The 19,701-nt window shown below is 35.7% G+C and overlaps 5 protein-coding genes and 3 non-coding genes across 8 annotated transcripts; 6 read left to right on the top strand and 2 right to left on the bottom strand.

The window, feature by feature from the left end:
- The first annotated feature begins 575 nt into the window (after positions 1-575).
- On the top strand, positions 576-7,785 carry LOC103851099 (homeobox-leucine zipper protein HDG9). The gene is made up of 10 exons (XM_009127929.3): positions 576-2,067; positions 2,153-2,270; positions 2,526-2,717; positions 3,189-3,650; positions 3,813-3,911; positions 4,007-4,210; positions 4,646-4,826; positions 5,040-5,308; positions 5,439-5,528; positions 5,817-7,785. Exons 1-10 carry the CDS (start codon positions 1,949-1,951, stop codon positions 6,198-6,200), a joined length of 2,118 nt encoding a protein of 705 aa, XP_009126177.1. The 5' UTR covers positions 576-1,948; the 3' UTR covers positions 6,201-7,785.
- A 218-nt stretch (positions 7,786-8,003) lies between these two features.
- LOC103851098 (protein REVEILLE 1) lies at positions 8,004-10,870 on the top strand. Its single transcript, XM_009127928.3, has 6 exons — positions 8,004-8,463; positions 9,219-9,290; positions 9,374-9,485; positions 9,579-9,640; positions 9,755-10,069; positions 10,151-10,870. Exons 1-6 carry the CDS (start codon positions 8,431-8,433, stop codon positions 10,670-10,672), a joined length of 1,116 nt encoding a protein of 371 aa, XP_009126176.1. The 5' UTR covers positions 8,004-8,430; the 3' UTR covers positions 10,673-10,870.
- Positions 10,871-11,115: 245 nt separating this feature from the next.
- LOC103851096 (autophagy protein 5) lies at positions 11,116-13,764 on the top strand. Its single transcript, XM_009127926.3, has 8 exons — positions 11,116-11,538; positions 11,726-11,850; positions 11,950-12,016; positions 12,169-12,258; positions 12,626-12,713; positions 12,899-13,042; positions 13,117-13,248; positions 13,378-13,764. Exons 1-8 carry the CDS (start codon positions 11,425-11,427, stop codon positions 13,641-13,643), a joined length of 1,026 nt encoding a protein of 341 aa, XP_009126174.1. The 5' UTR covers positions 11,116-11,424; the 3' UTR covers positions 13,644-13,764.
- Positions 13,741-19,634, bottom strand: LOC103851095 (protein SET DOMAIN GROUP 40). Its single transcript, XM_009127925.3, has 6 exons — positions 19,219-19,634; positions 18,974-19,124; positions 18,770-18,901; positions 18,556-18,696; positions 18,214-18,462; positions 13,741-18,142 (listed from the first exon to the last, which is right to left on the bottom strand). Exons 1-6 carry the CDS (start codon positions 19,359-19,361, stop codon positions 17,519-17,521), a joined length of 1,440 nt encoding a protein of 479 aa, XP_009126173.1. The 5' UTR covers positions 19,362-19,634; the 3' UTR covers positions 13,741-17,518.
- LOC103851097 lies at positions 13,859-14,293 on the bottom strand. The gene has a single exon (XM_009127927.3). It carries the CDS (start codon positions 14,291-14,293, stop codon positions 13,859-13,861), a length of 435 nt encoding a protein of 144 aa, XP_009126175.1.
- LOC117132269 lies at positions 15,933-16,035 on the top strand. The gene has a single exon (XR_004455829.1). It is a non-coding gene; the product is annotated as a small nucleolar RNA Z103 (small nucleolar RNA).
- Positions 16,117-16,219, top strand: LOC117132267. The gene has a single exon (XR_004455827.1). It is a non-coding gene; the product is annotated as a small nucleolar RNA Z103 (small nucleolar RNA).
- LOC117132266 lies at positions 16,309-16,408 on the top strand. Its single transcript, XR_004455826.1, has one exon. It is a non-coding gene; the product is annotated as a small nucleolar RNA Z103 (small nucleolar RNA).
- Positions 19,635-19,701: the final 67 nt, after the last annotated feature.

The raw sequence follows: 19,701 nt of genomic DNA, 5'->3' as shown, positions 1-19,701 counted from the left end.
ATTATATTTTGAATTTTAAAAAAAGAGTATAAATTCCTAAAACGTTAAAAGTTTCACATTCAAATTTTGTTATCTATGATTTAAAACTTTTGTTATGACATGATACAAATAATTAAAAAATAATATAAGTTGAAAGTCTCATTTAATAAGTATCAAAATTAAAAGATATATAAATATATGTATCATTTTAAATTAAACTATATGCCATATAAAAATACATAAATATCTTAATTTTGAAATTTACTTTGAACATTTTTTTGATAAAAATTTTGAAAAAATATTGACAACTTAATTTTTTAAAATGTTATAAATTACTTAAACCTTAATCCCACAGTGAAAATTTTGTTATCACTAATTTAGACTTTTTGCTATAACAGATACAAATGACAAAAAAAGAGCAAAAAGCATCTTCTAATAAATATTAATATTAAAATATACCATATATATATTACTATCATTTAAATTTAATTATATATCTTATCAAATAGAAAAAATATTTTTTCGATTTATAAAAAAATTTTATATGTTCGCAACAATTTAATTATATAAGTAGTAGATAATGACTTTTTAATTATTCAATATATATTTATTAATTTATAATATGTTATAAACATATAATATATAAAATAATTTATATATATAATATTTATCCCGCGCAAGGCGCGGATCTTAACCTAGTGGTGCTTATTATTATACCACTCTTAACAAAGCTTTAACGAAAAAAATTGAAAACGTTACTTTGGAAACTAAGTAAACATGTCTATTGCGATGTCTAATATGCATCACACACATGGGTATCCTGAGCATAACGAAATAAAATATTAGACTAGTGTCCTCAAAAGTTTTCAAAAAATTCACATTAAAAAAGCCTCAAATTTATTTAAGAAATTGTTAAAACCTTACTAAAATGTTTATGGCCTCCAACATCTCAAAGACGCCTCCGGTCACACATATGTATTATAATAAATTTAAATAATGCTATAAAAAGAGAAACTCTATCACAAACCGATTCATCTTTGAGACTATGAAATATTTGATGAAATATAAAGAACAAGTTGCAGAACATATATATATTCCACCTAGGCACCTAACCACAGTTAATATTACATACTAACACATTACATGAAAAAAGAAAGTAAAAAACCGTTAGGCAAAAACAAATAATAAATCAAACATCTAACTCTATCCATAGATCACTGACCAACACCCAAACATTATAAATGCATATGTATATTTAAAGTGAAAGTAATGAAAATGAGTTTTGATATGTAAGCTATATGAATCACTACATTATATTGTTTAAAGCATGGAAATTTCCCAACATAAATCACTTTAAAATTTTGACAAAAAAGCATATAAACTCTAAATATTGTAAAATGCCATAATATAAATTTTCTAAATTATAGAATATTTATATTTACTTTAATCATAAAAAGCCTAACTCATATTTATTATAAGAATTTGACTTCCAGATTTAAGTATACTTTGTTTTTTTTTCACAGTTTATGTTAAAAACCCAGTATCTCGCTTTAACATTTGTCACCTCGCCTTGATTTAATAGCTAGACAATATATTCTATATTTTTTGCACCTAATCCTATCCATATATGGGCTAAATGAAAATGCATATAAATCCAAAATATAACAGATTATGATAATTGTTTTTGCTGAAAATAATATAAAAACATTTCATTAATACCCTTTACAGTAACGTCCCCTCAAAAGAGAAAATCTGTAACGAGATTTCTTTCATAAATGGTTTTGTTTGTTTTGTTTTAGGCTTTACATACTTATTCCATTTATTATTAATAAAATCTTAAGGCCATAGAATAAACTTATATATCTTTGAAAATATTAAATCAAATATGGCTATTATAGTTTTCTTTATATAAATAGCCTTAAGTGGTTAATATATTGTGTAGATTGTTTTCATTTGGGTGAGAAAAAAAATGGATTCTAATCATGATAGCAGTTCAAGCAATGGACTTGAAACTTCGATGAGCACAACCAATCGGGATAATAAGATTTACCATCGCCACTCTGTTCATCAAATTCAAAGGCTTGAAGCGTAAGATCTTAATGTAGTTTTATGTTAGTTTTTATTTTTGGTTAAGAATTTCTTAATTAATAATTAATTTGTAAATTGATTTAAGGTATTTTAAGGAATGCCCTCATCCAGATGATACGCAGCGACATAAATTGGGCGAAGAACTGAAACTTAAACCGAAACAAATCAAGTTTTGGTTCCAAAACAAAAGAACACAAGCCAAAGTAATATTTTGTCATCATTTCTAGTATTTCTTCTCTATATATTATAATTTAGTACATGATATGAAGTGAAAATCTAAGAGATTTAATTGGTGTACAAGTCATCATTTTGTTCGTCACAATCAATTCTGAATTTCGATGGATGCATGTTAGATATTTTTCGCACCACAGTGGAGCTAATACGTAATTGTATTTTCCAAAAAAAAAAGAGATTGGCCTTGAAATTCTTTCAGTTACCAATTTTTTTTTGAATTATAGGCTCAAAGCGAAAAAGTATTCAACGCATCACTTAGAGCAGAGAACATAAGGATAAGACGTGAAAACGAAGTGATACAAGAGGCACTAAAAACTGTGACTTGCCCTCCATGCGGTGGTCCTCGTCCTGGGAAAGAAGAACGCAAACTATATCTCCAAAAAATGCGTGCACATAACACATATCTCAAAAGACAGGTTCATTTTCACATATATTTTTTTATTTTAAATTTATAATTTGATTTTGATCAGATAAATTCCTAAAATAAGAAAAAACTACTGGTTAATGTTCAATATAATATCCTTATGGATAGCAATATAAATATGTGAATTATACATTCCTATACAAGCTCTTTCAACTAAAAATGCTTTTCTTAAATAAGTGTTTGTTTTTAGTCAAAGCAACAAATGTTTATTTTTGGCTTTTCATTTTTATAGTTTGACTTGTTAAACATGCAATATATATTAGATTCTGGTTCACCGTTCATTTAATATATTAAATATAATAAAATATTTAAAATTGCTCAACTATATATAAACTTTAATGTAAAATGGATACAGAAAAGTTATATAAAAAAAATTAATTGCAATTGTACTATATTCATGAAAACTGTATCTACATTACCATTAAAACCACTAATTTTTTGTTGATCAAAATATGGATATCAGCTTGAACAAATCTCAGACTTCGTAAACAATAACGGAGGCCACTCAATACCTAGCGTCAATTCCCTAGCATCAACTTCCAGTAACCCTCATTTCTCCTACGGGACCTCTTCAAACCGTCCCCTCGAGCCACCAAGCTTGGAAAGAGAACAATATACTCATGAACACATCAACAACGCCCAACCGACTCAGCATTTCCAGCCGCTATCTCAAATGGAGAAAATGATGATGTCTCAAACGATGGTAAATGCCGTGACAGAAATTATAAGACTGATTCATATCGAAGAACCGATGTGGATCAAGTCGTCTATTGATGATAGACTTGTCATTGATCAAGAGAACTATGAGAAGTCTTTTACAAATATTAGCCATTTGAAGAGCCCAAGTGCTCGTATTGAGTCTTCTAAAGATGTGGTGGTGGTTCATATGGATGCAAGAAACTTGGTGGACATGTTCTTTGATACGGTATGTATCTTTTAATTATATCTGAACTATGATATCTCATGGAAGCTATAATTGTCTTATTTTTACTATGCTTTTATAAATAATAGTTGTCGTGCGAATATGAATAATTTAGGAAGTTATTTTCATAAATTTAGTTTCCAATCTAAATACAAAATATTTCAGGAGAAATGGGCGAGGATTTTCTCAACAATTGTGAACGAAGCTAAAACGATTCACGTGCTGGAGTCCATGGACACACAAAGACAGAACTTCTCGCAACTGGTATGAATCTTATAACATTCTAATTTTATGTTTTTAACTCTTAATAAATATAATAAGTATCTGATAATACAAAAATGGGCTGATATATAAAATAGATGTATGAGCAACTGCACATATTGTCGCCATTGGTGCCACCGAGAGAGTTTATAATCTTAAGATGTTGCCAACAAATTGAAGACGATCTCTGGGTGATTGCTGACGTCTCGTGTCATCATGTAAACATTGACTTTGAGAGTCCGACTTGCTCCAAACGTCCGTCCGGTTGTCTCATCCAAGCCTTGCCCAATGGTCTCTCTAAGGTCACACTCTCTTCTTTTGTTTGTTTTTTTAATATATATGCAAGTATCTTTTTATCAATTTATCATGAATATTGATCAATTTATCCATGAATATGATCAACACATTTAATATATATGCAAGTGTCATTAATTTGTATCTTGTTATCAATTTATCCATGAATATTGATCAACACACTGAACTAATACATATATAACCAATACCAAAAAAAATTACGATCCAAGTAGAAAACCATTTGATTTTGGGAAATGGTTACTCATATCTTAAATGCATGACATATTATAGCTCATATGCTCTACCGTTTTACCTCATATTGCTACTGAGGTTAGAAAGAAAACATGTCATACTTTTGATAAGTAATCAAAACATGTACAACATTCTAAACCTTTAATTTTGCAGTACCCTAAAACTATAACTATGACAAACAAAATGAGCAGGTTACGTGGATGGAGCACGTGGAAGTAAATGAAAAAGTGCGGACACATCGGATTTACAGAGACCTCTTATGCGGCGGGTTTGGCTACGGAGCTCGCCGTTGGACCGTTACTCTTGAAAGAATGTGTGAGAGGCTCCATCTATCCTCCATCTCCGTCTTCCCCACCACCGACTTCGCCGGAGGTACTTTTATATATAACTACATATTAAAAACAAACAAATACTTACTTAAGATGTTTTATACAGAAAAAATATTTATTAGTCTGGTTTGAGAGAAACACTCTAATATGCAACAACGATGTGTGACAAGTGCTAGTTTGTGAACTTTTAGTATGTTAAACTCTTATATATATGATTTAATACTTTAAGATACTTTTCTCTTCTTTTTTATTATAGTTGTGGAAACTATAGAGGGAAGAAGGAGCGTCATGAATTTAGGAGAAAGAATGTTGAAGAACTTTGCGTGGATACTAAAAATGTCTGGAAACTACGATTTTTCTCAACTGTCTGAAACCAACAGCAGTGGAGTTAGGGTTTCGGTGCGGGTAAACTCAGAGGCTGGTCAACCGACGGGTCTCATTGTCTGCGCCGCTTCATCTATATGTCTCCCTCTCTCTCCTCTCGAAGTCTACAATTTCCTTACAAATCTCGAGATTCGCCACCAGGTATATACATGTATATAGTTAGGTTGATTAGACATGTCCAAATTTTAATTTTCTTTTTTACGTGTCGTTATTTTCACATCGTTTTAGTTTGGGTAATTAACTAGAAAACAATTTTTTGATGTAAAAAAAGTGGGACGTTCTCTGCCATGGGTATCCGGCTGCTGAGGTCGCTGGCTTTGCAACTGGAACAGATGATAAGAATCGTGTGAACATCCTCCAGGTATTTTACTCAAACACAATGTCTTTTGCCAGGCCGGGTCCGGTCGGGAGCATAAGTAAATGAACCGATTGTTTAAGACATCATGGTTTTATACACGACAATTTTAGTTGTTGGTAAAATTTATGAAATATTTATATAAAAGATAAGAGCACATTTTTGCTAAAATATAGGACATTTTGAACCCTTTTTTTTAATGTCAGACCAGCACTAGTCTTTGCATTAGCTTTGATTCATTTGACCTAAAAGTTAACTAATGTTGGTTTATTTGTATATGTATATATTATTTAGACTGCGAGTACAGCAGAGGATGCTGATATGATGATAATACAAGACAGCTTCAGAGATGCACTAGGAGGTATGGTGGTGTATGCTCCAGTGGACCTGAACACTGCATCGGCTGCCGTTTCTGGCCAAGTCAATCCTTCAGGCATTCCAATCCTCCCTTCCGGTTTCATCATCTCCCGCGACGGCCATCATTTCACTTCCCCTGAGCTCGAAGATGGCAGCGACTATAGTAAGTCGCTCCTGACGGTGGCTTTCCAGATACTTGTCTCTGGTCCGACTCTTTCTGGAGATCTCCAAATTGAAGAATCTACCACCACAGTCAATACTTTGATTACCTCCACCCTTCAAAGGATCAAAGTCATGCTTAATTGCAACGAGGGTAAGTGAGAGTTTAATCCACCCGTTTCACAATTCACAAAACTATTCCGTTTTTATTACTATTATCAAAAAATAATGTTGTGAGTGAGAAGACTATTCTCAAAAGAATCATACTCGGACCTTTAATGTTTTTGGTTGGTTAAAAAACTTATTATCTATAAATGAGTCCCTTAGACATATAAACAATATTTATGGTGTTGCCTCTGTTGGCATATTGGTTTGTGGTATATTAATGTTGTGAGACTACAAGCTGTTATTGTTTATCATTTTCTCTGCCATACATATTGCATAACAACATGGAATGTTACAACATTACAACCAAAAACAATTCTAGCTGTTACAAATTTGCTAATAATATCAATTTCAATTATTTTATCTAAGTTAAAGATCATTTCAAGAAAATAAAAAGAGATGTTACAAATGTATGGTGGTGAATAAAAAGAAAAATATCACTAAGGTGTATGTAACGTGTCGCTTCACGCTGTCCAGTAAACCAGTGCCTAACTTCCAGCAGCACTAAGCCTAACGTTCTTCAAAGGACTATCATTCTACTCATTTTTAATGTTTTGAATTTTTCTGACTGATGATTGATTAGATAAATTATAAATATGGTTTCCAGTAGAGGTTGGAGTTTATTGCAATATTTTAACAAATACTTCTAGCAGACAACATCCACAAACACCAACCACTTCCTCCTCTTTCAAACCCTTACCAAAGTATGTGGCTGAAGAATTTTGGTATAATATCAATAAATCGGTGAAAGTTAGTAAATAATTAAGAAACTAAAAAGAATTGAGTGGTCTCCTTCATTTCTTTCCAAGTGTCTAATTTCTGTAGAACAGTCGGCTTAAATCTACAATAAGAATCTGTGACATGTACAAAAGTGCACTCAAAACATACTTTATATTGAACTTCCACCGAAAATGATTTTCTTACCATTAATAATTAGCTCTCATCATATATGCTTAGCAATGATTTAATAATTATCTTACACATTTTAAAAGATTGATTAGGACCTGGACAATGGATAAACATATTAAGAAGAAAAAGTTAAAAATAATTATAATATATTATAAATATATATACGGTGTTCATCTATAAGCCTTTCGTAATGGAACGACCCACACCAGGTATTTTTAGAGGTAGGAGATATTTAACATCATATTTTTTGTTTATTTTCGGTAAATTTGTACAAAGAAAAACGACAAATCCAACAACAACAAAATCATATGGTTTTGGATTTCCACTAAAGCCTCGTTTCAAAAGTTGGCATTAAAGTATTAAACTGAATCATGATGTTGTAAATTATTTAAAGGTCCGTCCGGTCCGTCCAGTCTTCTATTGATTAATAATTAATCATCTGTTCTAATTTCTCTTCCATAAAATATAAACACTTACCAAAATATGTTCATGATATATGTTCAAAATATGTTCCACAATTATTTTAGATATACAATGCATGCTGTTGATATAAAAACATAAATAATACTTAAATAATTATATGGATAAGCACTCCTAAATCTTAATATAACTTTTTTGTTAGGTAACTGACTAGTAACATTAGTTACAATAAAAAAAAGCTATTGTATAAGCATGATAACAGCGAGTAAGCACAAAAAAAAAAAATCGCGAGTAGAGCTTCTTTTTTTCTCTTTATGAATCTACTAGTGGCTCACATTTCTCCGTCCAGCAATATGATAATATATTTCCTTTTTTGGTAGAGACAACTCAGACAAGGACAACTATAAAATCTAGAAGATAATTTAATTTGAGAAAGTGACCACGCCCACGGGCGACACGTGTCTTTGAAGGTGAGCCACAAGATTTCATCAGTGTCTAGAGCGTTCGATGGAAAAACCAATAAAATAAGGAAAACCGAAAAAGCGCACATACCAGAAGCTGACGTGGCACCCCACATCTATCTTACTATTTTTTCTCGGCCCCCATCTCTCCTCCACAGACCCCCCAAACATTTTTCTTTCTTCGTTTGCTCCTTCCTTCTTCCGTAGAAACAAAAAGAGTTACATTTACGACGTCGTTTTCTCGTTCCCTCAAAATAGCTCCGGTTTGCTGGAAATCGTCTAACCGGAACAGAGAGATAAATCGAATCAGTATTTGAGTTCTGTAGAAACGAACTTAACGGAGAAAATTTTAAGCTGAGTTTCTAAAGTTAAATTCGCACCTTCGAATTGTTCCTTTTTTTTTTTCTCCGGCGAGATCTTAATCAGGAAAGGAAGCTATGGCGTCGTCTCCGTTGACTGCGAATGTTCAGGTTTAAAACTCTATTTAATTTTTTATCCCAGTTTTCAGATTAGCTAATGAATCTATGAGCTTCAAAGTATAGTTTTTTTTTATAAACTCAGATTAGAGTTTGGCATGTTAGTATAGTGTAATTCATTTGCAGACTCTTGAGTTCCAATGTGAATACAGTTGAAAACAGTTGGAGTTTGTATCCCACATCGAGAATTAAGTACTCTCTCCGTTTTTTAATATAAGTCGTTGTAGAGAAATTTTTTTGTTCCAAATTATATGTCGTTTTCGGTTTTCTATGTAAAATTTATTAGTAAATAATATTGTATGACCGATGGTAACATATCTTTTATTTTTCTATTGGTTCAATTGTGGTTAGGTAAATAATTAATGATGTTTTTGTTTAGAAAATATAAAAAATTAATGATTTTCTTAATCAACGTGTATAGTTGTAAAACGACTTATATAAAAAAACGGAGGGAGTAATATATAAAAGGTTAATGGTCAATCCACTAATAACCAATAAGATTTAAGTTGGAAGCCCATAACAAACCGAATCTAACAGGGTGGTGGAGTGGCCTAAGTCATTTATATATTACTCCGGAGCAACTAAAAAAAGAAAGTAACTGAACCAATGCCACTCTTGTTAAATTTGTGTGAACAAATAAGATGATGTTTCCATAAAAGCAAAGTAACTGAACCAATGCCACTCTTGTTAAATTTGTGTGAGCAAATAAGATGATGTTTCCATAAAATCCCCCTCCCTTTTGTTTACAGGGTGATGACAATAGAGTTGAAGAAACTGCAGAGATACAACTCAATGACCAAGTTTTTTACTATGCACCCAAGGTTTTTGCTTCTTTTAACTTCTAATGTGTGAATATTGTTCTGTAAAAGTGTACATCTTTGGCTTAGTTCATCTTTCTTTTTAGGTACGGAAACCATACACGATAACAAAGGAAAGAGAGAGATGGACAGATGAAGAGCACAGCAAGTTTGTTGAAGCTTTGAAGCTATACGGGAGAGCATGGAGAAAAATAGAAGGTAATAATTGAATTATCCAGTAATAATATATCACTTGCTACTGAGTTATGTTGTGGGTCTTTACATACCTGAACCACCAAGTTTCAATAACAGAGCATGTGGGCACAAAGACTGCTGTTCAGATTCGAAGCCATGCTCAGAAGTTTTTCTCTAAGGTCTATTAACTTATTTGCAAAGAACCGCTTAAACAAGGGATGATTGTACATAGATTGTTGGAGACTTGATGAGTGTTCTGACTTGGCTTTGTTTTGTTGTGTTTTCTTACATAGGTTGCTCGAGAATCATCTGGAGGTAATGTGAGCTCGTTGGAACCGATTGTGATACCGCCTCCTCGTCCCAAGAGGAGACCAATGCATCCTTACCCACGTAAATTGGGCAACGAGGGAGATCAAACAAGTAGATCGGTTTCTCCCTCAGAACGAGACAACAGATCTCCAACCTCTGTGCTGTCCACTGTTGGATCAGAAGCCTTTGGTTCCTCTGACTCATATTCACCAAATCGAAGCTTGTCCCCTGTCTCCTCTGCATCGCCGCCTGCTGCTCTTGCAACTACTGCAAATGCACCTGAAGAGTTTGAGACTCTGGTATGTGACCAAAACAGAAACCCATCAAGGAACCGTTAGAGGCTTAGTTTCTAATGTTCTTTGTTTGATGACTTTGTACAGAAGCTGGAGTTGTTTCCAGCAGAGAGACTCTTAAACAAGGAACTGAAGAAGCAAAGCCTTAAACTATTCGGGAAGACAGTTTTGGTATCTGATCCAGACATGTCCTCTTCTCCAACAACGTCAACAACTTACTGCAAGTCACCGATTCAGCCATTACCACGGAAACTCTCAACATCCGAAACGTTCCCCATGGTAATAAACCCTCAAGAAGAACGTTTGAGCTGTTGGTTACAAGTCCCTCCTAAGCAAGAAGAATGCTTAGAGTCAGAAAAGGGAGTCCAAAATGAAGGGTCATCGACTGGGTCAAACACTGGTTCGGTGGATGATACAGGACACACGGAGAAGAGCTCAGAACCGGAAACAATGGTATGCCAATGGGAGTTTAAACCTAGCGAGAGGTCTGCATTTTCTGAGCTCAGAAGAAGAAACTCTGAGTCGAATTCAAGAGGATTTGGTCCGTACAAGAAGAGAAAAATGGTTATAGAAGCAGAAGAAGAACAAGAGATTCGCATCTACTTATAACTAGGACATTTTCTCAGTTACCAAAGTCTTTTGAGTTTAATATTAATTCAACTTCTTAATGTTCATCAAAGTGTTGTTTTTTTCAAAGTTTTCTTCGAGCTGTTTGTTCTTTAGGCTAAAGTTTATGCAAAATTTGTAACTGCAATACACTTGTACAATTTGTTTTTAATTTAACCAGTGACTGAGCTCTTTGTTATCGATTGTGCTCAACAAATATAAAGTTCGTTTGCAAGAAATTGCAATTGGTTTGGTGAAGAGTTTCCTTCAGATGACATTGGTGAGGAGGTTATTACCAACATCTGAAAGCAATACTTGAACAATTGTAAGAGCGGTGTTTAACCGGATAATCAAACCGCTTTGAAAACCAAAGACAAAGGTTCAAAATCGAAATCAAGTACCTAGAACTAAACCAGAAAGCTCAAAAAAATTGATTGAAGCTGGTTTTATCGATCGGCCCATGTCGGTTTGGTTTTGTTTAGATCCAGGAGAATGAGATGCCCACTTGCCAAACCAGACTAAACCGATATAAATACAAACCATATAAAATCTATCTCGTACTTGGTTCGTATCACGTTAGCCAGCAAGAGACTACGCGCTACTCTAACGTACGCCTAGTATCACTATACTATACGCAAGAGAGGATGACGTCACAAGAGAACTAAAACAGCGTCGTTTTGAGCGGGGAAGATTTTTTTCTTTTTTTTCAAGTCGGAGAGCTGGTGAGACGGAAGGGAAGCGTAGGAGGGAAGAGAATGGCGGCGAATGAAGAAGAAGCGGTGAAGTACGTATGGGAAGGAGCAATTCCTCTGCAGATTCATCTCCACAAATCCGAAGTCGCTTCTCACCCTCCTCCTCCTCCTGCTCTCGTAACTCATTCTCTCTTTCAATATCTTCAATTTTGGAATTCTCTAGTTGGATCACGATCGAATTCGAGTTTCTAGGGTTTTAGCATCGGGTCTGGCTTTGAATCATCCGATTTTGGTTATCAATTTGCTTGAGTGCATGAAAACGAGTTAAGCTCTCTGTTTGTTGTTTTCACTCTTGCATTATCAGGTGTTGGCGCCAAGAATAGGATACTTGCCTCTGTTAGTTCATCTTATAAAGCCTTACTTCAAGGATTCACTGCCTCCTGGAGAAGATTCCATCTGGTTTGACTACAAAGGATTGCCTCTGAAATGGTACGCCATTGTTCATCTCTTAGTGTATAATGTGGAATCACTGTTTTATTGATTGTGATATGTTTAAGTGGAGAGGTGTATCTTGTTTGGTAATTGCAGGTATATACCCACAGGTGTTCTTTTTGATCTCCTATGTGCAGAACCAGAAAGACCCTGGAATCTCACTGTAACTTTTCTTTCTTTCACTCAACTTCATCAGCTTCTTCTGTTTGATGGATGGGCTTAGGATGCAAATTGAAGCATTGAATTAGGATGCACAGACCTTATTTCCTTTTATCTTTGTTGTTCTTGAGATTTTCAGAAACTTGTTACTTGCAGATACACTTTAGAGGATATCCTAGCAACGTACTGATACCATGTGAAGGAGAAGATTCTATCAAGTGGAACTTTGTTAATTCTTTGAAGGAGGTTAGTGGAAATTTCTCGAAACTTGTACTATTTGTCTTGTCACTCTTAAGTGAAACGCTGCATGCTGTTACCTTGTATTTCACATTGTAGAACTTTGAAATTTTTTGTTACCTTGCATAAGTGCTCTGCTTTTTTTTTGTACAAGTGTTCTTCCACATTTTGATGTATTACTAACTTTGGACAATCCCGTTTACATCTCTGTCTGCTACCATGATCAGAGTGTCATAGGCTGTTGTAGGGTGTAACTGGTAATGAAGGCGAATGATATTTTGACCAATTTTTGCTGAAATCGTTTGGTCATTCCGTAGTGGATTAACCATAGACTTCTCATGTGTGCTATTTTAACAATGCTTTACTACTAATGCAGGCGGCATATATTATCAATGGAAATTGCAAGAATGTTATGAATATGTCTCAGAGTGACCAAGAAGACCTGTGGACTTCTGTCATGAACGGTACGAGTGGTCCATGTTAGGCATATAAAGTAACACTAATCGCAGAGCCATTATCATTCTAGTTACATGAGTACTTGTAATCTCCACTACATGATGCTTTTGCATTCAGAATCAGCATTCTCAATTGTCACTGCCTACACAATCCTTTTGGATATTTATGACTCTGCAAACGAATGGTTTGGCAGGTGATCTTGACACCTACACAAGATTATCACCCAAGATTAAAATGGGAAATATCGAAGATGAGTTTTCAAGAAAAGCAAGTGTGTCATCTCCGCAATCTCGACAAGGTGGGACTGAGATAGATGTGGCTGGACAAGTTAAGACAGGTTTGCCAACTATAAGCTCTGCTCCATATTTATACTCTCCTTTTCTCCTGACTCTTGATTAATCCTTTTGTCAGCAAGGGTTCCTGTTCGGTTGTATGTTCGAAGTGTAAGTAAAGATTTCGAGAATCTTGAAGATGTACCTGAGATGGATACATGGGATGAGATCTCGTACCTAAATCGCCCTGTTCAGTTCCTCAGAAAAGAAGGTAGTAACTTCATCATCTTAAAGATGCGCTGCACTGTTCTTATGATCTTCACTTGGCTTTATGGTGAATTCAACTGGTTCTTGAGTCTCACCTGAGATAAAACTTATTAGTTCCAGTATCTAATTACAGGGAAATGCTTTACTTTGCGCGATGCAATTGAAAGTCTCCTCCCGGAGTACATTAGAGACAGAGCTCAAAGGAGTGGAGAAGAGGGGGAACAAAGAACCACGGATGCATCAGATGTCTCGCAGGAGACGAGGGGAGAACTCAAATTGGTAAGGATCCAAGGGATTGAGATGAAACTAGAGATACCGTTCTCTTGGGTGGTAAATAACTTGATGAACCCAGAGTTCTATCTCCATATCTCTGTTCTTGTTAAAGAACCTCAAAGGTAGGCTCTCTGCATATTGCTTTCACGTTTGTCTTAGAGGCCAAAAGAATCAATGATTTGTTTATATACAAGCAACTACAAGCACAGTGAAAAAAAGATTGAAATCGTTTAACATTGGTCGATCAGTTCTTGACCAGTCTTTATTATAGAACAAAGCAATTGTTTAACTTTTTCTAGCAACAATAGGGTAACAATCAGAACAAAGCAATCCCAATTCAATCAATTGGATTTAGTATCTCCAGTGATGGAAGCAGTAAGCTTGTTGTATTCTTCGAGCTCATCGTAATACACATCCCAAACGCATCGGACGCAACCGCTACCGCAACAATCGCCAGCCTCTGGTTTCTCCGGCGGTGGTGGGAGCGATACCTCCTCCTTCTTATCCTTATCCTTTTCCTTCTTCTCCTCCACTACCTTATCTTTCACCTCCGTCGAAGTCTTGTCGCTCTTGGTCGCCATGATGATGGGCTGTTGTTCTCGAGATACGGAATAGTATGCGAATGATGGTCGTTTCAGACGGAGATCTCGTGTTAGTCCAAATCTCATGCTCAAAAGCACATCGTGAAGGCTTTTCTCGAGGCGATTGCAATCGGGCGATGTGGCGATCGAGATTCTGGGATGGAGATGAAGACCGTGGTGATGGAACAAAACCATACGAATATATCGAAGACTTTTTTGGCTTGTCTTTTCTAATAACTTTTTCAAAGTCAATTGATTTCTCTTCGACGGTAAGAATATCATACGTGTCATGCTATAATTGGTGGAAAGTAAGCAAATCCACGACCAACTACATGGACGACATATATTTTTTCGACGCTTATTCAAACAGTGATCACTTGCGCGAACAATTATGTTATGATCTCAACAACAAAATGATCAATGTTACAAGTTACAACACACTGAAACCAGGGACTAACCTATCCATAGGTGACAAACCATTTTCTTCTTTCATGTTTTTTTGTATTTGTAGTAGTATCTTGACTCTTCTGCATAACCTTTCTCAGCTCCTCAATACAACTTTCAAGCTCCTTCACTCTCCTAGAAGTTTACTGTGGCCTACACACAAAACACACACATATATATATATATATATATATATATATATATATATATATGTTACCATTTGTTCAATCTGATCATATTAAAGCGTATTTCGTATTTAATTTGATAATTTTGGTTTATACTTGTTTGATTGTGTTTTTCAAATGCATCTCAGCACTAAAAGGAGCTATCGCCTGCTTTTTGTGGACGCTGATGAGACCCCTATGTAGACTCTGCAAAGTTCAAATGATGTTCTAGCAAACAACTTGAAACGCTCTTTCTCCTTCCACACTGCTGATTCTTGAGAGAGGTATCATTCATCATTATGTCATCAGATGGAACTGAGAATGCTCTATATAACATAAGTATTCTTGATAAATAGAGTTTTATAGATTAGTTTAGCTGCAAAACATTATTACAAAAAATCAAAAATCATACAATTATTGTGACAACCCGCTCCGTGGGAACTACCCGTTGTTGGTGGGCCTCGAATCCAGGACCTCACCCTTTAACAGCATTCCCACAGGACAAGCTGTCACCAATTGACCAGCAGATCAATTGGTGACAGCTTGTCCTGTGGGAATGCTGTTAAAGGGTGAGGTCCTGGGTTCGAGGCCCACCAACAACCTAATTATGGAGTTAGTGAGAACTCATAATAAAGGGGTTGGGGTCGGTGCGTTGCAGCGCTGTGAGCCTAGGATCCATGGGCGGGTAGTTCCCACGGGGCGGGTTGTCACAATTATATTCCGATTGATTTACTTGGTTATTTAATACCCGTGACGTTGACTCGTAATCAATTATGCATTCGAAGAATAAATTATCCAACAACATTAAAAACAAACGAATTTATCAAATATTTAAAAGTCTTTGCTACTTACCGCAACCCCCACAAAATACGAGGACCCGATAGAAATTTACTAAAAATCACGACCACGTGAATAACACGCGTGTTAGGGTTTATAGGCATCAGCCTCATCGCATTGATACCTATAAATAACATTCGACTAAACACCAATCTCAGAAAAAACCAGCCGTCGACTTTGCTAGATCTGTTCTCTGCTCTTTAGTTTTCAAATTTAAAATTCTTGTGTTCTAAAAGGTTTTCTTTATGAGAAAAACCAGCTTGGATATTTAGTTTAGGGCAAATCTTGTTTGTATCTTTTCTTTAAGACAACCTAGGAGCTGTTATTATCTTTTGTCTGAAAGTAGTTTTCATCGGTTTTTGATTAAAAAAAAAGAGTAAAACGGAGAAGTGGAGGTGATGACAATTTCCCCAGATGATCGAAGTTGATTATACTGAGCGAATAGAATTTTCCTCTCATCAGAGGAAAGTCAAGCCAATTAGTCTGATCCTTCTCTCTTTTATTTATTTGAATTAGATTTTATTGTTGTGTTTTTTATTTTTAATTAAGTTTAAAGATATAGTAAATGGAGAGTTGGAGGTGATGACAATTTCCCCAGATGATCGAATCTGATTATACTGAGCGATTTTATATTTCCTCTTCATCAAGAGGAAGTCAAGCCTATTTTCTGATCCTTCTCTCTAATTATTTATTTTTTTCCAAAGCGTGGATTTTTTTTTCTTGAGAATGTATTTTATAAAATCTATTAGTGATTGCAATGGAGATATGGAGGTGATGACAATTTCCCCAAATGATCGAATCTGATTATACTAAGCGATTATTATTTCCTCTCATCAGAGGAAATCAAGCCAATATTCTGATCCTTTCTCCTTATTTTTTTCTATAAAAGCTTTGATTTTTATTCAAAAAGTATTTATTTTTTTGCTTAGTTGCAAGTTTTTGTTCCGTCTTTGTATAATGCATATCGGCTTCAAATGATTGGTTAAACCGGAATCTAATAAGTTTGAATTGACAACAATTACTTTTTGCAAACAAGCAAGCAACAAAATCTAAGCAGGATTACATAAAATACAAATCTTTGAGACTATTAGAACCGGAATAGAGTGAACAAAAAATGATTATACATTAATCGAACAATATATCTTTAAGCTAAATTTTAATTATCCTCTAAACTGTTCTTAACTACCTCAAAAACCAGACAATACATGAATCGCGTCTGAGCTGTTTTAAATTGAGTGGCTAACGTCGTTGAATTCACATATAAACGGCGTTATTGAACTCGGAGATGGAGACGTATTTGAAAAAGAAGAAATGGATTGTGTCTGCTTGTAGCTCGCCAGGTATTCTCTTGTCTGGGAAGCAAGGATCAATGCTTGCGTTAGCATATTTGCTAGTTCGTATTTTCTAAGCAAAAAAGCTTTATAACAAATATGGCAAATCAGGCCATTAAGGTTATATAACTCATGCAGTTAAATGTATGTAGGCTATTGTATAATGAGGCTGGAGGGTGTGCAGAACAAATTCTCAAAACTAGATCCTCTGTGTGTTGTGCAATGGAGTGTTCTTTCCACATGCTTTTTTTTTTCATTCTCATCAGATGTACATACATCTCTATGGATTTGTATCCGCCACTACTGTCACAGCTAAAATCCTCTGCTTCACCATCCACAGATAACATCTGATGGTAAACACTCAGGCCAAAGGTTCTTGTGCCGTTTCTAAGACTAAAACATTCCTCTCCTATACTTGCAGGTTTGGGGTTTGTTTGCTCCAAAGGTTGACTTTGACGTTGTTGGTCTCATCCTGACAGATCTCCTCATCTGTTTGGCTTCAGCTTACTACCTTTTGATTAATACTTGCAACTGATTATGATATGACAGCAGATTTTTGTTTACTTTGATATGAATGTAAATTTTTTTTTAGAAATTCTCTTTTGAACATTGATAAATTAATGTTACAAATCTCATATCCTACCTTAGGTACCTGATAGATGATTTATCTTCTCATTACAATAAGAGATACAATCAGCAAGAGTTCTCTTGTACCTTAGCCTCCACTGCACTGACAATCTCCATTTACTCATTATCCTCTTAGTCTTCCCACAAAATTCCCCATTTATCAAATCCCACAAATGATTCGCCTCTAGAAAAGCACGTACTTCACTGCCAAAAGCTTCAACTTCTCTCTGCTCCAGACGCAATTCAGGGTCTTGAAGCTTGTCAATGTCCTGAAGAATCACTCTATCCTCTAGGATAGACGTTGGCAGATCCTTTAAAACACTTCTACATTTCTCTGACACCCACTTCATGACCAGAATCTCATTCTTCACAGATATCTGAGAACCAGCATAGACGAGGCGCATAACCGACTTGTCACGCTGGCTCTGTGGGATCAGCCACAGTCTCAACGTGGAAACAAGCGCAAAAGATGGTTTGCCGTCTTGATGAATGTATAAAGAGTCTTTAGGCCATGATGAAGCTAGAGCATAAAGGCTGGTTTCTAGAGGAATAAAGACCTTGTCATTTGAATTCTCATCTAACGTAAAACCATAGTGCTCAAGCAGCTCCAGATTCGTGTAAGTCCCGTAACATAGAAGAACCTACACCCACAAAATACAATCCTCTGCCATTAGTTTCACAGCTGTAACAAAGGGTAGTTGAGAACTTGTACCTGTTCTCCTAGCTGATAATTCCTTCTTGCATAAAGACAATAAGCATTGGCCTCTCCATCGAAACCACCATCAGTGAGCCTTTCAGACTGAGTCTCAACAACATGTCCTGCTTCCTCTGCATTATTCACAGTTTCAGGACCTCCCGAGGTATTCGAATCATCTCCAGGAGCATCATAGTTAAACAAGTCCCCCACAGGACACAAACACCCAGCACTATCCCATGGAATATGCAGCGTCCGTGAAGATATCTTCAAACAGAGAAAAAAAAAAGAGTTTGACGCTGTAGTATGTTTGCAGAATCCAGACAAGAGCCAAGAGTCATGAAGCCAAAGTGTTCTTACAGTTGCAGAAGCCCAGTTCCATGCTTGAAGACTCTGAAACTTGGGCTTAAGATCTAACTCCTTCATCAACGTAACAGCTTCCTTCCACTCAGACTGAGACTTGGCTATAGCCTTCTCAGCAGCCCAAACAGCATCTTCAACCTAAAAACATGATCCCGAAAACTCCATATTTAGAATCAAACTCCCCATAAAATAGTAAAGCAAGGGACATAACTTGTAAAGCTCGCTTCTCGAACTCCCCAAACGTAGCCAAGAGATCATAGTCACGAGGTAAATGAACCAAGTAAGGGTACCAGAAAGAGCACTTCCCTTTGCTCATCTCATACAATAAGCAAACACTCAGTATCTGCAAATCACAAAAGATCCTTAAATTATGAGATTTTCTCAAAAGGGCATCACTAAATAGAGAAAATAGAACCTGGGTCGAAGAAAGCGATCTGTGGAGATTAACAGAATCCCTCAAGTTCTGATCTTTAGCGACCATGGACTCTGTAGTCAACAGAGCGTTCCTCGGGACTTTCAGAACCAATTCTCCTTTCCTGAGCTCACGAACAGCTCCCAATCCTCTCCTGGTTTCGATCAATGTGGGAGAAAGAGAGCAACGAGAAGAGAAAAGTTTAGAGATTTGAAATGATCAAAGATTTGATTTTGTTTCTAACGCACCCGCCGGCGAGAGGGAAGTCGGCGACGGAGAGGGTACGGCCGAGACATGAATCGTGAGATTGAGAAGGATCGGTGGAATCTGAAACGCCAAGCTCTGCTGACCATCGGAGGAACGTTTCCATGGTTTGGTGCTCTGAGTCCATTCTTCTTCTTAAACCCTGATTCTTATGGCTTCTTCAGTCAATTCTGGAAATGCTCAAACCGGTTTCAATCGTAGTGGTTTAATCCGGTTTAGTTCGAATTTATGTATCTTTAATGGGCCACTATGTGATTTTCGAATTTATGCATCTTCCTGGGTTTGTGATTCTTCTTCTTAAACCCTGATTCTTGTGGCTTTTTCAGTCAATTGTGGAAATGCTCAAACCGGTTTCAGTCGTAGTGGTTTAATCCGGTTTGGTTAGAATTTATAGATCGTTAATGGGCCATTATGTTGGTTTTTGGATCTATTTGGGTTTGGTCCAAAAAGCTCAGATTCTTTTGTGG

The sequence above is a fragment of the Brassica rapa genome, chromosome A02, assembly GCF_000309985.2.
Source record: "Brassica rapa cultivar Chiifu-401-42 chromosome A02, CAAS_Brap_v3.01, whole genome shotgun sequence".
NCBI classification, from domain to species: domain Eukaryota; kingdom Viridiplantae; phylum Streptophyta; class Magnoliopsida; order Brassicales; family Brassicaceae; genus Brassica; species Brassica rapa.
The sequence above is the reverse complement of the archived record's forward strand: the minus strand, read 5'-3'. Positions and strand labels throughout refer to the sequence as shown.

Excerpts from the sequence above, each read along its gene's own strand:
- LOC103851099 (XM_009127929.3), top strand. The coding sequence starts at position 1,949 with ATGGATTCTAATCATGATAGCAGTTCAAGCAATGGACTTGAAACTTCG. Across the intron at positions 2,068-2,152 it reads CAAATTCAAAGGCTTGAAGC|GTATTTTAAGGAATGCCCTC; the intron begins GTAAGATCTTAA and ends AATTGATTTAAG. Across the intron at positions 3,912-4,006 it reads GACAGAACTTCTCGCAACTG|ATGTATGAGCAACTGCACAT; the intron begins GTATGAATCTTA and ends TATATAAAATAG.
- LOC103851095 (XM_009127925.3), bottom strand. The coding sequence starts at position 19,361 with ATGGACTCAGAGCACCAAACCATGGAAACGTTCCTCCGATGGTCAGCA. Across the intron at positions 18,902-18,973 it reads GATCGCTTTCTTCGACCCAG|ATACTGAGTGTTTGCTTATT; the intron begins GTTCTATTTTCT and ends TGTGATTTGCAG. Across the intron at positions 18,463-18,555 it reads GGAACTGGGCTTCTGCAACT|ATATCTTCACGGACGCTGCA; the intron begins GTAAGAACACTT and ends CTCTGTTTGAAG.
- LOC103851098 (XM_009127928.3), top strand. The coding sequence starts at position 8,431 with ATGGCGTCGTCTCCGTTGACTGCGAATGTTCAG. Across the intron at positions 9,641-9,754 it reads CTCAGAAGTTTTTCTCTAAG|GTTGCTCGAGAATCATCTGG; the intron begins GTCTATTAACTT and ends TTTCTTACATAG. Across the intron at positions 10,070-10,150 it reads CTGAAGAGTTTGAGACTCTG|AAGCTGGAGTTGTTTCCAGC; the intron begins GTATGTGACCAA and ends GACTTTGTACAG.
- LOC103851096 (XM_009127926.3), top strand. The coding sequence starts at position 11,425 with ATGGCGGCGAATGAAGAAGAAGCGGTGAAGTACGTATGGGAAGGAGCA. Across the intron at positions 11,851-11,949 it reads AAAGGATTGCCTCTGAAATG|GTATATACCCACAGGTGTTC; the intron begins GTACGCCATTGT and ends TGGTAATTGCAG. Across the intron at positions 12,017-12,168 it reads AAAGACCCTGGAATCTCACT|ATACACTTTAGAGGATATCC; the intron begins GTAACTTTTCTT and ends TGTTACTTGCAG.
- LOC103851097 (XM_009127927.3), bottom strand. The coding sequence starts at position 14,293 with ATGGTTTTGTTCCATCACCACGGTCTTCATCTCCATCCCAGAATCTCG.